Below are 16,040 nucleotides of genomic sequence, written 5' to 3' on the forward strand. Positions count from 1 at the left end.
CTTTGTACTACGGACACAATAACAGAGCTGAATGAACGGAGAAAAATTATGATAAAAATACTCCATTTAATCCACATCCACACAAATGTCCAAATACACTAAAACCACGGGACATGAACTTCCCTATCTCTCTCTACATGTCTCTACTTTCAAGCCTAAAAAATGGCATTAAACTATGTTATTCATACATTAAAAAACAGAAAATACTGTCCAATCCAAGGATATAAAAACTGTCATATTCTTTACTGAACCCCATATATAATATGTTGTCCCACCAATGTCTTCTACCAATATGGGCCTATCAAAGAAATACTGATTTTAGCGTATATGTTTAGCAGCAAGTATCAATGCTGACAATGCAAAAACATGATAAATGTGTAAAACCATAGCCTCCTCTTCCTTTAAATTGTTTAATTGTTACCGAATCTGGGAACAATTCTCATAGAGGAAGTTTTTCTTTCTCAAAAATTCACGAAATAGAATACAAAGTATGTAATAAATGCATTTTTCTCCTTTTTTTTTCAAATTACACATTTCCTTCAATGGGATAAAACATGTATTATGATATATTGTATCTGTATTAATCATCCTTAAAAAAACATATCAGTTTGGTTCAACTATATTATTTACGTCCTGTAGGTTAAGGATAAATTCAGCCATTGTGTCGGATCAGATAAACACTGATATATTAAGGCGAGACACCAATTAAAGGTCACATAATCTCCTCCTCTCCAACCAGTTTAAATAAGTCCACTCTGATCCTGTATTTGATCATGTCTATAAACCCCTCTATTTCAGCCCTGCTCAGAACAGGCTGTTTCTGTGTCTGTACCTTTAAATATGTAAATGAGCGGTGTCTGACCACGCCCCCTCTCTGGAAGGGCTTTGGTGTCTCTGTCTTTCTCGCTCCATGTCCTATTGTTTACGTTGAAAAGTCAGACTCAGAGGGCAGAACAAACACCTAGCTGTGCGAGTGTCACCCACTGCCCTTTGTGATGTCATGAAGGGAAAATCTCCAAACGGCCTGTTTGAGCACAATCTCATGATTGGGGGGTTTGTAGACTGAATAGAGGCACATATTAGTTTTAGAAATACATTGTGTATTTTGCATAATATGTGACCTTTCAATAATAATACCTTGATAGAAATATCCCTTAAAAACATCACTTGAATTGACTTTGAAGATTTCCTACTAGTAGATTCAGCTACTCAGACCTGAAATCATCTAAACCCATCTACATCATAATACAGTAAATGCTTAAGTAAAGCACACCTCCCACCAAAGACAGCTTATTTTCAAGCCAAGTGTGGTAAAACAAGATTAGACCCTGTTGGGTCTCTTATTATTCCAAACTTCTCACAGCAAAATAATTGGCCATGGCTCTAAAATGGAAAGCCTGAACACTGAACGCTCCAAAACTGGTTTATTATTTCTAGTTGGGAAAGCTCCAAGGCAGTCTATGTGGAGCTGCTGCTGGTGTTTTCAACTCCCACACCACAGATTGAACCAAGATTATTTTAGTCACATTTATTTTAAACTCATTTTTGTGAAACATTTAAATAACACAATGTTTACACTTTACTTTATACAATGATTCAAAATAATTAATTGCTTAATGATGCTGCTTTAATGTGTAGGAAGAGTGAAGGTTTCCATGGCAACTGGTGACCTCAGAACAATAAATGGAGGGGAGAAGCTGCCGGCCAAGTTACTCAATTTAAGGGAGAAAATTGGCAGTTTGAGAGTGCTGAAAACCTGCCATGGCAACAGTGTCATTAGTTTTTTGGGCTCAAAATCATAAATATGAAAAAATGACTCATTTGTCAAAGGACATTTGATACTAATCGGAAAATCTAACTGATTGTGATTTGCTAATTACAGGTGGCCTAGATCAGACTATTAATCTTTATTTAAAGTAATGAAGGATGAAGACATATCGACCATCACCAAAGGAAAACTGGGTAAGATGAAACTGCAGCAAAGGAGCATATATTAAGCAACATGGTTTTGCTCTATTTGTAATGTTTCAAGTTACAAGGGAAACAATAGGTTTCAAATGCAAATAGTTGACTGTAACTTCTGCAGGGCTGCTATGATGGTTGGGATGCCGCCATAGCAGCAGAAATTTTAAATTTTAAAACATACTACAAACTACTTCGTGAAAAGTCAATAAAAGTAAATGTTAAAAGATTGCAAGATCACCAGTAAACATTTTTCACTGTGCTAAACATGCAAAAAGACTACTAAAAGAATAAGAATCACTAATGCATTAGGTACAAGGTTAACTGAAAATTATGACATTATCAGAATTCTTTTTCAGATTCTTAGTAAAGCTCTTTCAGAGTTGTAGATGACACGAAACAACACTTTCTGAAATCTCTAAAGTCGTTGTGAGTATAAATGGCTGAAGTCCATTGTCGATAAATTTAAAGGTCATCTCATCGACTTTAAAAGCCCTGCAGGTCCTTCTTATCCAACCTAAAGGCCACCTCTGGTCTCAATCTCTTGTCTTATAGGATCTTAATGGTCAGAGATGGATGTATGTCAAGTGATGCCGACCCCAGAAGAGCCATGATTCCATCTTATTATTAGCCACTACAGTGTAAAGCTTTTTCAACTCCCTTATCAGCTGTATAAAGGCCCCCTCTTTAACCTTTACATCAACTTCCTTTGCAGCTATTCCCTGGCTACAGAGGCTCAACAGTAAACAACCCAATGGAAAGTGCAAGGTAATCATGAAAGGGTGCATCCGCTCTGCCAGACAACAAAATGTAATATTTATTAGTGATTAGTTTGTGGGTCATCACGGTAGTTCACACTCATGCAGCTGAGCCCAAGTCCTTCATGTTTTTTTTTCTCCTGGCATCATCTCTGTCCTTTTTTTTCTATGCAGACAATATTGCATAAACATGACAACAACTGAGATAAAGTTGCATTTAAGGATTGTTTACCTTCATTCTGTCAACACAGGAAGCTTAAAGGGACAAAATCAGATCATCTCTTGGTAGAGGTGACATTTCCAACAGCTGTGTTGATGAGAGAGGGGGCATTAGGCAGGTTGTATTACCATGGAGTTGTTTTGTGTGGGTGTTCTATTTCTAGTTCAACAAGACCAGGTTTACTGTCAGACACTGGCTTGATCCTTTGCCTTTGTCAAAGTCAATGATGCCAATTTTTGTCCTATATTCTGACATACAGTAGACAAGAAGGTTAGGGAGAGTTAAAAATAAATGTTTGACCCCTTAATGACACCAGAAAAATAAGGTTTGTCATATTTAGAGCCATTTTCTCTCTCCTAACTGAATTATTTTGTTGGTGTTCCACAAGGTTCTGTAAGAGATCCTATTCCATTTTACATGCTTGTTTTCAACATAATTGCAACTTAAATCTTCTAATGTTCTCATTTCTGCCATACTGGCTTTGACACAAAGGGGATTTTTTCGTCACCTTGGTCATTTCTTGAAGCTAGAATCATAAAAACATTTCTGTGAGTTTTGCATTTTAACTTGTAACTACAATCAAGATCTTACTACAAAACTTTTAAAGTAATTGCTAATAACTTTTTTAGTGACTGAATAACAATAGCTTTAGCAAGTCTATTTTTTCCATGGTAGGAAATCAAAAGAATTGGGATATTGCTACAAAAAAAACTTAGTAGGAATTGGAGCTATCGCAAATCATTTGTACATTTTTAGCTGAGAGAGTGAAACCCTGCAGCATCTTTGCAGTGCACTGCTTTCTATCGGTGCCAGCATGGTTTCGTTCTTTCCAACGGCGTGCGTCATACCATACTGGAAACATTTCTGAAGCTGAGCGAAGCCCAGCTGGTTTTGCTAGTCCAGAAGATCACACAGGAATAACATACAACCAACATTTAACTTTGCCTTTCTGAGGTTAATTTTCTGTTCTATTGGTGCCTGTTTTGACGTAATTGATATGATGGGGTATACGACCCACAGTCTGTACATGGTTTTTTTATTACAAAATTGACCGGCTGCTCTTTGCGTTCGATGGGTCTGACTTCCTGTCCGGGTCTATCTCCTCTGCATGCTGGAAGAAGCTTCATATAAAATGCTCTGCAAATATTTCAAGTCGAGCAGAGCATAGTGGCACTTCTGGGACCCGCCTGAGTTGTACTGTGGCATGTGCAGTGGAACCTAAAGGTTACTGTCTAGAGTTGACTAAAAGGGGCAGGGTTAGCAATGATGTGCACAGTGCAGGCAGAACGCAGTGCACAAGCATGCTATGGTGTCCGCAGGTAAGTTCACAAGCAAGCATTACCAAGTAGAGCTTTTGACAAAAAATACACAGAGTCACTGAAGGGACTATTTTTCCATGACACACTGACTGAAAGAGTACGGACCTGAATATCTAAAAGCTGAGAAAGAGTACAGAGTCATGTTCGCAGACTACTCTGCAGAGAAGGTACAAACAAAACAAAAAGTGAGTCAGTGCAACCTGCCTGCACCAGTTTTCTCCCGAGTCTAAAATAAGCACAAATAGAGCAGAAGGCTGGGAAGTGACTGTGTGGAAAAAAACATGACTCAGACGATGTCTTGCAGATAAAGTTTCTGTAACGCTCGAGGAGAAGTTGTTTGTAGGGGAAAGAAGCGGGCTTGTGGTCAAAAGGTCAGCCGCCTGAATCCCCAGACATGGAAAGGTCTGAGAAAGAAAAGGCAATGATGACCAATCACTACACAGTAAACGAGTGCGGTTAAGATGCCCTCGAGCAAGGCACTTATCTGACCGAGGTTGTGCTAGGACATGTCTGTCTGAGTTATTGTATGAAAGTGTGGCAGTGGTTGTGCACAGTCAGCCTTTCCTGGATTAATAAGGTTTAAAACAGTTCTCTGCAAAGGTGGAACAGGGAACATCCAGTCTTTCAGAGCTGCAGGGGGCTGCCAGCTGTCAGAAGCTGTCTGTGTCCTTTTCAGCAGGACAAACAAAGTAAAGATCACAGAGGAAGGCATTTTTAGAAAAGTACTCTGAAGAAATTTAATCCCTACTGTCCTGTATGCTTTAATGTACTTTTTTAAAATGAGGATCAGACCTTCCTCTCCCATAGAGGTATCAATGTAACCTGAGTAAAAACAAAGCACCTGCTCTGAGGCCTTAGGCTTCATATGCATTAGTTTGCACAACACTGTTGAAACTGCAAAAGCCCCCCCAATGGTCCCTATTTGTTAACAAAGAGGAGAGAGAGACCTTGAGTCTCAAAGCAAGGTTCCTCACACAGAAAAAAGTATTTAAATTATAACGCAGTGACATTTATGTTGCTTAGTTCATGTTGGCTTAACATTGGCAACCTTTTGGTTGTGTAAATCACAAAGTTAGCAGGTGATTGCCTGCATATTTTGGTAATTAAAAGGAAATTATCCGATATTGGGTGGGCTAGGATCAATATTGTTTGATTATTTAAAGGAATCGTTTCAAAGTTTAAAAATATGGCATCGTGACAACCTTACTAAGTTTATGATAATATCTTGGACATATAACAGTGTTGAGTCTTTTTGACCAACAACTTTACAGACCAGACCATCACTGAAGAGGACTGACGATATCTAAATATCTATTCTGAGCAAGTCACTGTCAACGGGTCCATCTTCCTTTGCAAAATTTCCAACACAATTATACGTTAGTGAAAGCGGAGTTGGAGGAGATGTTTCTTGAGGAATACCACACACAAACATTTAGGGGTACACACAGTTACTGTATGCATCTTGCAGAAGCTGATCTCAAATTAAAAAAATTGTATTTAAAAAGTTGCGTCTCTAAATCCCCAAAAATGAACATGTGGCCTGGGAGTGCACATGCACGTCTTTAGTCCACAGGGGCATCTTAAATCAGAACAAAATGAAGTTTCTTATTATCTGCACCAATACTCAACACAATAAAATAGCATTTGTAAAATAAGCACAGGCATTTAACCAGCTTTAGGGCAGCATTGTTAGCTGTTTTTGTCCTTTTGTCTTATCTTTGACTACAACTTTCACTTTGTTGCCATTTGAATAGCGAGGTTAGAAACAGAATTTCTAAGTTAACAGGAGAATCCTCCTTTGCAAGTTTGACTCATTAACTTTCACTTTCTCTTGAACCATGAGAAAAAACAAATCAACACTAGACGCAGCCTCTCTCTGTGACGTGTAAGTACAGCTGCCGATGATTGAGCTGGTGTGAAAATAACATGAGAAGTGGAAATCACTGCTAACTTTAGCAAGCTGTGTTAATTAGGCTCCACTTTTAATGTGGAAATTAGCACAACTTGTCAGCTTCCACTTTCTGAGGGGAACACAAACTACACAGAATCCAAATGTTGGATGTTGCTTAGAAACAGATGTCTCCATCCTCGATTACTGGCAACTGGTTGAGGGCTTTTTGAGAAGGGAAAAAAACATCCTGTGTATTCAAGTACAATGTACTTTTATAAAACGCTGCATGAAGCCCCCACATACACTTCCTATCAACATTAACCTTCAAATGTCACTCTGACGTGGCCATAAGAAACTCGATGCATATGAGCTGTTTCCACAATTAGGTGCTAAAAAATGTGACCTTCTTTTGGAAAAGCGACATAAAAATTATATACAGTTATGATACCATTAAAGCATCGAATTTCTGGCAGAAAAGTGCAGACGTACATTTTCAGATTGACTTGAATTCAGTATTAGCAGTTGGTTATTCTTTTTTTTTTTTTTAAATCAGATTGTAAAAACAAACTACTTCCCCACTATATATTATTCATCTGTTGCTTTGAAGTCACTGCCTTTTGGATGTTTTTTATGTAAAAGCCGCTGCACTCCAATTGCCTCTAATAGGATTAATAAAGTGTTTGAAGATCAATTACGTTACTGAGAAATGATTACATTTTATCCTGCATAAAGCATACATACAGTGAGCTAAAGTTGTGCCTTCACTTTTGTTCATGTGGTTAGGTTTTCTTTGTGCCTGCTAAAAAAGAACAATGTGCTTTTGTTACAGAAACACAAGAACTCTCTGAACTCGTTGAATTCACGACAAATTCTCTAAAACCTAAGACCAGGCGGACACAAATCAGCTGAGCAAGTACAAGCTCACAGTGTTGTACGAGAACACTTTTTCACTGCAAGTATGAAAGAGTCGTCCAATGCAAGCTACTGCCATTCAACAATGAACGAGAACAACAAGTTAGCAGCCACAGAAGAGAAACTATCAGACACGTTTACACAGCCAAACACTTTTGTGCCACAGCGCTCTGCAAAGCACCGTCTTCAAGTGGTCATACACCAACCTGGCAGCGAGATGGGTGACAGCTCGTTATAGCCCCCGAAGGAGGCATTGCGGATGAGTTTGCGTCCGTCCGGGTGTGGCGGTCGAAGTGACGCCGTCCCGCCGCACGTGGAGAAACGGCGGCGACTCAGCATGCCCTCCTCTTTCATCATGGGGCCGACGGGATCTCCCTTGGAGTGTGGGACGACGGGGGGGAGGAGGGAGTGGGGAGTAGTAAGGAAACTAAAGGGTAGAAGGTCGAGGGGGGTCGGGGAAAGTGTTCGATCCGTCCCACTCAGCTATAGGGAGCCAGGCGAAAAAATCCCATCAGCACACACACAAAAACAAACACACACAGACAGACAGACACTCACACTGAAGCTCAGACAGCAGGCATTGGAGCAGCGCAGTATGCTGCTTTCCTCTACGCTTCCTTCAGTCGACTGCTCCCTCCCTCCCTCACTCACTCACATACGGTCTGGCTCTCTGCTCGCTGAGTGTGTGTGAAAGCAGCAGCCTCTAAGTACTTAATAACAAGCTGAGCCCCTCCTACTCCCTCTCCTCTGGATGGGTGGGAGAGCTGCATCTTAGCTTGAAAAAAGCCCTCATGTTCAACATCTCATCTCATCTCTCTCTGGCTACATTTTTAATTCATGATTTTAAGATACAAAAGGGACACTTCACAGCTCTTCCATCTTACTTCATTGGATGAGTCATTGTGTTGGCACGTCTATGACGTCTACAATTCTTCTTCATATTAATGTGACCAGAAAAATTATACACAGGAGGAATTTTAAACTGCCACACATCACATGTGGGAATTTGTAACACGCAGAGGCATGCACTCAAGCTGCTGCTAAGAGCCCGCCAAGTGCGATGGCAGCTTTCATTGCTGATGATGGCCAACTGTAAGAAACTTTTGAAGACTTACTCCATGCTTCTTCTTGCCAAAAGCATTGTAAACAAAGAAGTCAGAGCATGCTCAGCAAGACAGCTCCATTTCATCTTCAAGCATCTTTTTCTGCTCTATGCTGTTCGGACAATAGAAGTCTAAATCATTGTATACAGGATAACATGTAAGCAGATGCCGATATGGTAAATAGTTAATGGCCTGCACTTACATAAAGTCTTTATCGTCTTTCAAGAACTCACAGGCCGTTACACTCAAAGTCAATATTCTCCTTTTGGCTGGAGGAACAGTAAAATTTCAGCTGCTCCTCATACCGCCACGTTAACGTGATAGGCTTATATTGACATTAGTACCTGAAGTTATGCTGGTTGTTTGTTATTACTTGCACACATTGGCCTATCACAGACATATTCAGATGGACATTTAGGTTTTCCAGTTATCCTCTAATATGACTTAATGCAGAAATAAATGCATGGAGTAGAGTGACAGATAGGTTGCATCCTGATGTAGTTTGTCCAGCTGAGCAAGCTCTGACTCAATTGTTGATAATATTTTCAGAACTGTACAAGCAGTAAGAGCATCAGAGAATCCTAGCTGAGCAGAAAATGGGCCACCAAAAAGATCTGAGTATGTTTAATGACCTTTAAAATATATTTGCTAATAGGTAGCAGTCTGCTGAGTAACTTTGCAAAGTAAAATAGGTGCAAAGTTGACGAACAAGTTTGTTTGAATTGGGTTTTCATTCTCGTTTCTTTGCTGTGGCTTGTTTAATCTTGTTTAATCTTGTATGTTTGTCTTGTTTCCTTTTGTATGAACGCAAGGACAAATAGTAGTTTTCAGGTGATAACTGTTGGGGATGCTATGTAAGGAGAAAAAATAAATGCTTTTTCCATTCCTAACGTTGCAAATTTTCCTCTTAAAATCTGTATTTTTCAGCCAAAATTGAGTACAAAATTCCTATCTTCTTATTTTTTCTTGCAGATGTTTTTCTGCTGTTGTGTACGATCCAGGACCAAGTGATGCCTACTTTGTTCATAGCTTTATCAGGCAGGCAGCAGGCCTTGCTTTCTGTGGGTGGACAGTCTTACAGTCTGAAGAACACATGGTCATTTCCCAGTCTGGTGTGGGTTTACCAATCTGGAAAAGGCCCATGAAAACATACTGGCACGTTAGATGCTGTGGTTTAAGCGCTGCATAAAAGAACGCAGACTCCTCCATCAGCATTTTACAGGTTGTTGGCATACACAGAGCAAACGTTATCAATAAATATCCATATTAAAAGCTGTGAAATGTCCCTTTATGAGGCAGTATGTTCATGCTCTTCTTTGTTCTTATCCAGACATTATTCTCCTGTCTTCATCTCTCAGGTAACAGTGCTGGTAAACAGGGACTGCTAAGCATTAGACTGCACACCCACACACAAACACATCACAAAGAGACAGCTCAGTTGAGGACAGAACGAAGCACTTAATCACACCAGAAGTCAAATAAACTTAATTTACTTCCCAGCAAATAGCTGCAGGAAAGTTCCAAATTCAAGTTCATCTTGCCAGACTTTATTTACTGTATTCAAGTCTTCAGCTGGAGGGTCAAAAACAAAAAAAAAGTCTCCAGTGTGGTGGTGTTGAATGCAGCGATATAGACGCGCTTCCCCTGAGCACAATAAATATTGCTGGAAACAGATGCTTTGTCTGCAGCAGGGCAGGTGGAGCTGACTGTAAACTGCCTTGTTTGCAGACATCTGTGACGCACTGAGGACAAGGTTTCCAAGAAATGTTATCTCAAAATGCAGCTGTATTTTGGAGGAATTAAATGCGGCTCATGTTGTAAATTTTTTTCTCTGTTAAAAAGCAAAACTTTTTAAGTTTGCTGTGCTGAAGGCTTTGAGAGTTACTAATATATCATGAAGCTAATTTGTCACATTTTACCAGACTTAGTGCAATCAAATTAACTCTGCAAAGGCAGAAGCTGTTTGCTGTATCGCTACACAAACGGATAAACTGGGCATGGGCCTTTTTCTTGAAAAATGATCTGCACATGTCTGCAATCGTAATGTTGTTTTTTTAAAGGTTTATTTTTGGGCTTTTTGCCTTAATTTGATAGGACAATGGATAGAGTAGGAAATCGGAAGAGTGTGGAATGACATGAGGGAAAGAAGCCACAGGTGGGACTTGAACCTAGGCTGCCTGCTTGGAGGACTAACTTCCGAACTGCTAGGCCATCTGTGCCCTGCGGTCGTACTGCTGATGAGCATTAACAATCCAGTGGCACATTTATCTTCCTCTCGCCTGACATGTCCTTCATTTATGATCTCAATGAAATAAAAAAAATGCTGCTGGCCTTGCATTATAAATACTCTCCATGGAAACTTTTTTTTAAATCTAAGATAGCCCTGAGAGAGACACATCATAACTCTCTGAGATAGGTGGGGCTCCGAGTTAAAGCTGATAAATCTTCATCTGTTTCTATATGACTCAACTGCACTTTAATTATCACAGGTAATTAGTTCTGGATGTAGGATTCAGATCCCAGACCTAATTAACCTGCCAACAGAAGAAAAGTCTGCTGCTCCAATAGCGTTTGAGAGAAACGTGCTAAGTATAGCCATCATCTGGGCCATGTCTAAAGTTATTTCTAGTTGAGTTATGTCTGACTCTTGAATTGACTCTTGGCTAAAATCCCAACCTCATCTTATTCAATTACTGAACAAACAGCGTTAATCCATAGCTTAGCATGGCTTTAACCCACTGTAAACATTCTGTTGGCTTTCAGGCTGTCATCCACTCTGCCTGCTGCCTTCCCACGGACTAACAGTTTGACTTTTGCACTCAAAATAAACGAATGCAGGCAAAAAGAAAATACCCTTTCACTGTCAACAAATAGTTGAATTCACCGTTGGAGGACCATTAAAGCTCACAAAACACAAATGTAAGCATGTTTTGAATATCAGCTGTTTGGCTTAACTGGCTAGATGGAGTTACTTGTGCCCAACGTCTACCTGCTCCAATGCCTTATGTGTCATGTGTATCAGGTGAGCTGGTGTCGGGTAAAGGTAGAACTGGCACTCCAGATAAGCTAGCTGAGGGGTTAGGGAGGTCTATCGCAGCCCTGTGGAAAAGTAACCCAAGACAGGCATTGATTGCTACGAATGGGGCCAAAATTATTTGTAGATTTAGATCCTTGAGATCTTCCTGATCCCAGACAGTTGCTCACACTCATAAGCCGCACTGGTGTCTTTAAATCTAGTAACATAAGCTGATCTTTTCAATGCTTTGTTGTCTGTATGGAATCTATAGTGTATGGACTGCCAGGACATTTGATAGGGTATATAAATGGAGAATACGTAGTCAAGGGACAGCAGCTTTGGTCGGTTTGTAGCTGGAAAAGCACTGACCGATCAATAGTCAATACTTTTCTTTTTGAAAATGACTGTTTTAATGATTAATAGCATGAAAAAACTCCAGATCAATACTTTTTACCAAAAATTTGCAGAGTGGAAGAGAGACAGAGCACTGTCTAAATTTGGAAAATACGTTGCAACAACAGTCATTTTGTAATTTACACAATGTGAGTTGTTGTTTTATGTTGGTTATTAAAAAGAATCACATTCAAAAGAAAAAATCCCACAGACTACTGTTGTTCGGCATCACCAATTCATTAGAAACAATTACAACGCTTCGGCCCCTCTTGACACACTTGATAAAGGTTCAGAGGGACCAAATTGCTGATGCCGAGGAAGAGTAGTGCGCGGGATTCTTTCTTTTGAATGCGATAGTTTGATTTCCTACGCTCCTATGATGAAAAACAAGAAATTACTGTTAATTGGGTGATTGGAACTTCTATTTTTCATGCCATGGTATCAAAACCGAACTGTCAATAACGTTAGATATTTAACTTAAAATTGTATCAAAGTTTTTAAAAATCTGGCATTGTGACAACCCTAGTTTGTCTGCAGCAAAACATTCTGAGTGGGGAACGGATTGAATCAGGTAAACCATAGCACCTTCATTAGGTCAATAAAAAAGAGATCCTATACTTTACTTTCCCTTTTGTCTCAGCTGTCTTTTTAGATGAGCTATAACTAAAGTAACTTTTGATTTATTATCGTGGTTTGTTGCTGCAAACGTGTGCACCTGAGAATGTGTTCAGGCTACAACTAAAGCAATTAGTAAACTGCAACTGTATGCACAGTACACCTGCTTAACATCAGCATGTTAGCATGCTCACCATGTGCAGAATAGCATCTTGATGTGGGGATCCAGCTTAAAGCCTCACAGTACAGTACAGCCTTTAACAGCTGCTAGTACAACTACAGATTCTCACTCATATATTCACTTCATTTTCCAATTAGCTTAAATCAAAGACCAAGTTTACACTGAAATATACTGCTTAAACAAGAAACGACATTAGATATAATGATGTTGGAAAACAATAAAAAACTTGAGCTTAAAACTTGAAAATTAAATCAGCAACTCAAGAACACTTTTGGAAAAATGTATATTTCAAAACCACAAAAGGACAATGATCTTGCTTTGCTGTCATGCACAACTTGAATTAAAGAGTTTAAAGACAACAACAAGCTCACATAAGAGTCTTAAGAGTCACACATCAGGCCCAAAAACGTGACCATACTGCAGACAAACTATGACACAGTAACCCAGGAGCTGCAATTCATCCGATACCATGCAGTGCAAGTGATACACCCACTGCAGACGAGCGGACAGACATATATAGTCTTACATAAAGGCTACAAAGAGACCCTGTAAGCCTGGGATTAGCTCTGCAACAAAGAGGCTTTTTGACATTGGCCTGAAGGCGTCTTCTGATGTATTGCTCTTCTTGAAGTCGCACTGTAAGTACGAGCAGGCACGTTAAAGAACAGACAGCCCAAATGACAACTTTAGTTTGTAACAGCCTCTGAACACTGGTGTGATCTTCGTTCTATCCTCATGAGGAGCCTCTACATTAAAAGCACAAGTTAAAAAGCTCAACACAGAAGGCCAGCACAGATCAGAAATCTTCTTGGAAGAGGAGGAAGGGAATGGGAGGAAGTGCTAGTTTTCCAGCGTCGCTACTAGATACTGTACCTTGCTTTCTTTTCAGACTAAAACTTGAAAGGAAAAATGTCCCAAGGTCATGTGTTGACAGGACTGTAATCTCAAAAAAATCATGCTACTATCCCTCCAGGTTTAAATCCCCATTATGTCAGGCCAGGCAAGCGTTTGGCCGTCCGAGCAGCTCAGGCCCGACGACCAACACATCCTCTATCATCTTCACCCAGTCCTTCTTTGACTTCAACACAATCAACAGAAGATATCTTTGATACAAGTGCGGTCAGACCTCACAGGGCTCAGCGACTCATTGGATGGGAGTGTAAACGGAAAAAAGGAACGCATGACTGCCAGTGGCTGAGGTTGCAGATAAGACCAGCCCCCTCCGTGTTGTTAACGCCGTCTGGTGGAGCATAATCCCTGAGGCTGAGCTTAAATCCATGGTGACCCCACCTGCTCTGTCATCCTCCTGCACTACCTTGCACTCCACCGTTCAACTCTCACCAATTCAACTTTTATACTCCCCTTTCTTTTCTCGATTCTCTCACTGCTTTTCATCACATACGTCTCCCACACTACCGTCCTGTTGGCAGACTTTCTGTTTACCTGGAGACAGGACAGTAAATCAGGGAAAGGCAGTTAAAGCGAGATAGCCTACAAAGCCGATTGAAGACGCCTTATCAAACAGCCTCCCGGTTTTATTTCTGTTCTCCATGAGTCATAAAGAACGATAAAAAGCTCACTTGGCAGCCTGACACCAGAGTTTGTCTGTGCGTATGTGATGATGCAACAAAACTCAGACTCAACTAAATAATTCAAACTGCCAGCTTGATTATGAAAGCACTCTGCAAAACTAGTTACACACAAATGTATGCTATAAATAACCATTTGGGCACTAAAAGCCCTGACTTATTTTTGTCATACCCAGGTTGATTTGGAACAACAAACAGAATGAATCCAAAACACATTAGGAGTTGGTTAGACTTCCAAATATGTGTCACTGTCTGGATACTCTGGCCTCTACATTTTTATGTCTGTTGCTTCATCATAATCCAGACTGACAGAAGTGCATTCACTGCTTTTCTGCATTCCTAAAATTGTTTCTCTGCTACCGTCGTCTCTCATGAAGAATAACTTATTTTTTACATTTATTTCAAAGGAGCAATCATAAACTGTAAATATTAATGGACGAAGCCTGAGTGACGTCACCCATCTGTTCCTTCAGGGGACTCCAGAGGCTCATCAGCAGCAGCCGCCATGTTGGAAATGCTGTCTCAGTCTAACTTTCAGTCAACTTAACAACAGACTGAGAGCTGGAGCTGAGGCGGGTTTTAAGCCTCTTGATGAACCGTTACATCGCGCCCACCTGTCAATCATGTCAGCTACATGCCTAACACCTATTGTTTTCAAAATCAAAACAGAGCTGTTTAAAAAAATTCACCCTCGTACAGTGTGTGCCAATGATGACAATAACTAATCAGACCTATTTAGTTTTTAGTACCAGGCTGTAAACATGTTAATTTATGCTGTAAAAACAGCTTTTTGCCTGTGGTGTGTATGTGACTTCCTGGGTTCCTGGAGCCAGCCTCAACACATGTTGATTTATTAGTTATGCAACACTTTAGACAAAATACAAGACCTACAGTTAGGTTTGTTTTGCAATGTATTCATCTTCACATACAAAACATTTGGAACATTATATACCCATGTAATGAAGAGTATTAGAGTGATTACTTGTTCATAAACGTCGACAGATGTTCTCTCAATACAATCAGAATATTCCTCGTCAATCTTTGCACCTCAAGTGCAAATTTTCACACAACTCCAATCATGATCTGATCAGATATAAATGTGTCACTGCAACAATCATCACCTCGTAACTCTGGAGTCTGAATTAAACTCACAACTGAAGCCCAGTGAAATATCTCATACATTTCATCCAGCAGTAAATACCAAGACAATAACTACAGCATCTTAAAACATGAATGAAGGGATCCACACACTGTCATCACACTGACGCATTTACAAAGGGCAAGCTCAAGCAAAATATCAGTTGCCATGGATACCCATTTCTTTGCTGCATGGAGTCGTGGATCAGAGAAAAAAAGCTCTCATGCTTTACAGATGCAGTCTCTTGTACAGACAGCACGTGTGCTTGCAGCTTTGCAGACTGTTGCTTTGTAGTTCATCACGTTCATCAAAGACGAGCTCGGAAAATATTTGAAACAAAGATTTTTTCTTTATTTTTATGTTTAAATGATTCAGACACACATTGTGCAGGACACATACCAGGCAACAGCACAACATACATTCTTATACTACCAAGTCTGAGTGCACTGAGGCATGTCCAATTCTTCATGAACACAAAGACAGGCAGGAGTGTTTTATTCCAGATATGAGACAGCAGGTGAGAAAAAGAAGCTCGTATTGAAGCTTTAAAAGGAGATCGATGATGCACATACACACACAGACACATCAAGACATACATGTGTGATGTAGTGAGACATAAAGTATGAATATGTCGTGGGGAAATCAAATAACTGTGTTGTGTAATAACTTCTATGTAGTGCTTACTCCCTCTTGTGGTAGGGATTAGACTCACAGCCTTCATTTAACAGGGTGGGAAAAAAACTCAACACAATGAATGCATACACGTTCAACTAGCTGTCACAATAATAATTGAATGCTAAAGTTATCAAAATATGACCAAAAAGCTTCAACACTTACTGTTAAAATTAACATTTAAGCATGTTTGAAATTTGGAAACATCAAGTATTATGGGTATCTTGTTTTCATGCATTTGAAACAAAATACTGCTCCTCCTTAAACTCAA

The 16,040-nt window shown here is 39.8% G+C and overlaps 1 protein-coding gene across 8 annotated transcripts in view; it reads right to left on the bottom strand.

Moving 5' to 3' along the window:
* osbpl8 (oxysterol binding protein-like 8) overlaps nt 1-16,040 on the bottom strand; it is a 108,779-nt gene that overhangs the window by 34,017 nt on the left and 58,722 nt on the right. Inside the window, exons 1-2 of one of the 8 annotated variants that reach the window (XM_061029665.1) lie at nt 13,244-13,498; nt 7,269-7,545 (exon numbers count right to left, since the gene is read on the bottom strand). The exons of 5 other annotated variants lie outside the window; for them this stretch is intronic. In XM_061029665.1, the coding sequence (XP_060885648.1) occupies nt 7,269-7,419 (151 nt within the window). In that variant the 5' untranslated portion in view covers nt 7,420-7,545; nt 13,244-13,498. Of the gene's footprint in view, nt 1-7,268; nt 7,714-13,243; nt 13,499-16,040 lie in introns of those variants that run through there. 2 more of the 8 variants (XM_061029661.1, XM_061029662.1) reach the window with 2 other exon arrangements.

The sequence above is a fragment of the Labrus mixtus genome, chromosome 22 (assembly GCF_963584025.1).
Source record: "Labrus mixtus chromosome 22, fLabMix1.1, whole genome shotgun sequence".
Taxonomy (NCBI): Eukaryota; Metazoa; Chordata; class Actinopteri; order Labriformes; family Labridae; genus Labrus; species Labrus mixtus.